Genomic DNA, 1,880 nt, shown 5'->3' on the forward strand with positions numbered 1-1,880 from the left:
TTTTGTATTTTTAGTAGAGACGGGGTTTCACCATGTTAACCAGGATGGTCTCGATCTCTTGACCTCGTGATCCACCCGCCTCAGCCTCCCAAAGTGCTGGGATTACAGGCTTGAGCCACCGCGCCCGGCTTAGTTTCTTTATCTTTAAATGGTAATTATAACAGTTGTTGTGAAGATTAATATCAGATGTTTAGAAAAGTACCTGGCATCTAGTGAGTATAGTATAATTGTGGTATTAGCAGAAAGCAAAGCAAGTAACCTTTTGTTGCGTTTTTGATTGACTGGACTGAGTTGGGGAGACTTCAAGGGAGAAGAGAACCACATGACAGAGCAAATCCTGGTTGTAGCCAAGGCTAACTTACTGGTACTTCCTTGTTACTATCATCTTGCTTAAGTGACCTGGACAAAGCAGAGGTGGTGAATGGGAGAATAGAGGTTGTTAAATTAGGATTCTGGTGTAGTGGCCAGCACACTTAATGCTTGTTGTCAGAACCTGGGTTAAACACTGGAAATAGACACTTTTTTTCTGGTTTAAGCATTCAAAATCTAAAATGACCTCAGAAATATATAGTTTGTAAGCTTATTCAAAACTTCCCCATAAATGTCAGTGTTACCATAAAATACAACGAACGGTTAGCTAGCTATACTAGTTAAAACAGTGATCAGGTTACCTATGTAAACATGGTTCTTACCAGTCCCAGAGAATCAATGCTTCTGTCATTTAGGGTAGAATTAGGGACAATTTGGGTATAGCCTCCAGTTCAGTTTTCCATTTCCTTTCCAACTTCAGACATATATTTCCCATTAAAAAGGAAAGGACAGATTTTGTAAACATTTCTTTAGCACCTTGGAATCCTAGCAGTCAGTCTATTCATGCTGATAGAAGTCCCTGTGACGATGTCCTTTAGTTGAAAGCACAAAAATATAAAAGAGATCTAGAGAGGGCGGGCATTTTATTATTCTTGGATATCCTTTCTCTGTTGAACAAAACTGATGTGACTATTTCTGTCCCATTAGGAGCTCTTGTCCCTGGCAAAGCGAAAACGCAGTGACTCTGAGGAGAAGGAGCCACCTGTGAGTCAGCCTGCAGCGTCGTCAGACTCAGAGACGTCTGACAGTGATGATGAGGTGGGTGTGGAGGGCCTCGGCTTCTGGGACGTTAGATAGTTGAGGGTCCTCGCATTGGTGGCTCTTGTTGGCCTCATTTCCTTAAACTGAGACTTACAACCTAAGAGATAGAAGAATTTATTAGGGAAAGAAAATGGTGTAAGGAAAGCTGTTGAATGTCATGTTCATCGTACTGCTAGTTATCTAATGGGTCCTTCTGCAGGACGTGTGTAGCCATTCTGTAGCTTTTTTTTTTCAGCCTTATTGCAGAAGTGGTACACTTAGTAATCATCTTTTTTTGTTTTTGAGTCATCTTTTATTTTTTTTGTTTTACTTTGTTCTTGCTGTTGTTTTTTCACATCATAAACTTTTGCTGCAAGAACTAATGAGTCATCTTTTAAATCTCAGTTTTATTTGTTTGCTTGTTTTTAATCTCACTTTCGTGTTAGAAAATAAAGCCCGGGTACAGTGGCTCACACCTGTAATCCCAGGACTTTGGAAGGCCTAGGCGACCTGATCACCTAGATCACCTAGGCGACCTAGATCACCTGAGGTGAGCAGTTCAGGATCAGCCTAACATGGTGAAACCCCGTCTCTACTAAAAATACAAAAATTAGCCGGGTGTAGTGGCAGCCACCTGTAATCCCAGCTACTCAGGAGGCTGAGGCAGGAGAATCGCTTGAATCTGGGAGGGGGAGGTTGCAGTGAGCTGAGATTGCACCATTACTCTCCAGCTTGGGCAACAGAGCAAGAATTCGTCTCAAAAAAAAAAA

General features: G+C 41.6%; 1 protein-coding gene across 1 annotated transcript in view; it reads left to right on the forward strand.

Moving 5' to 3' along the window:
• RTF1 (RTF1 homolog, Paf1/RNA polymerase II complex component) overlaps nucleotides 1-1,880 on the forward strand; it is an 80,970-nt gene that overhangs the window by 28,007 nt on the left and 51,083 nt on the right. The window contains exon 2 of the mRNA XM_017530892.2: nucleotides 1,018-1,128. Within this exon, the coding sequence (XP_017386381.1) occupies nucleotides 1,018-1,128 (111 nt within the window). The remainder of the gene's footprint in view (nucleotides 1-1,017; nucleotides 1,129-1,880) is intronic.

Source organism: Cebus imitator, unplaced genomic scaffold (assembly GCF_001604975.1).
Source record: "Cebus imitator isolate Cc_AM_T3 unplaced genomic scaffold, Cebus_imitator-1.0 Scaffold70, whole genome shotgun sequence".
NCBI lineage: Eukaryota > Metazoa > Chordata > Mammalia > Primates > Cebidae > Cebus > Cebus imitator.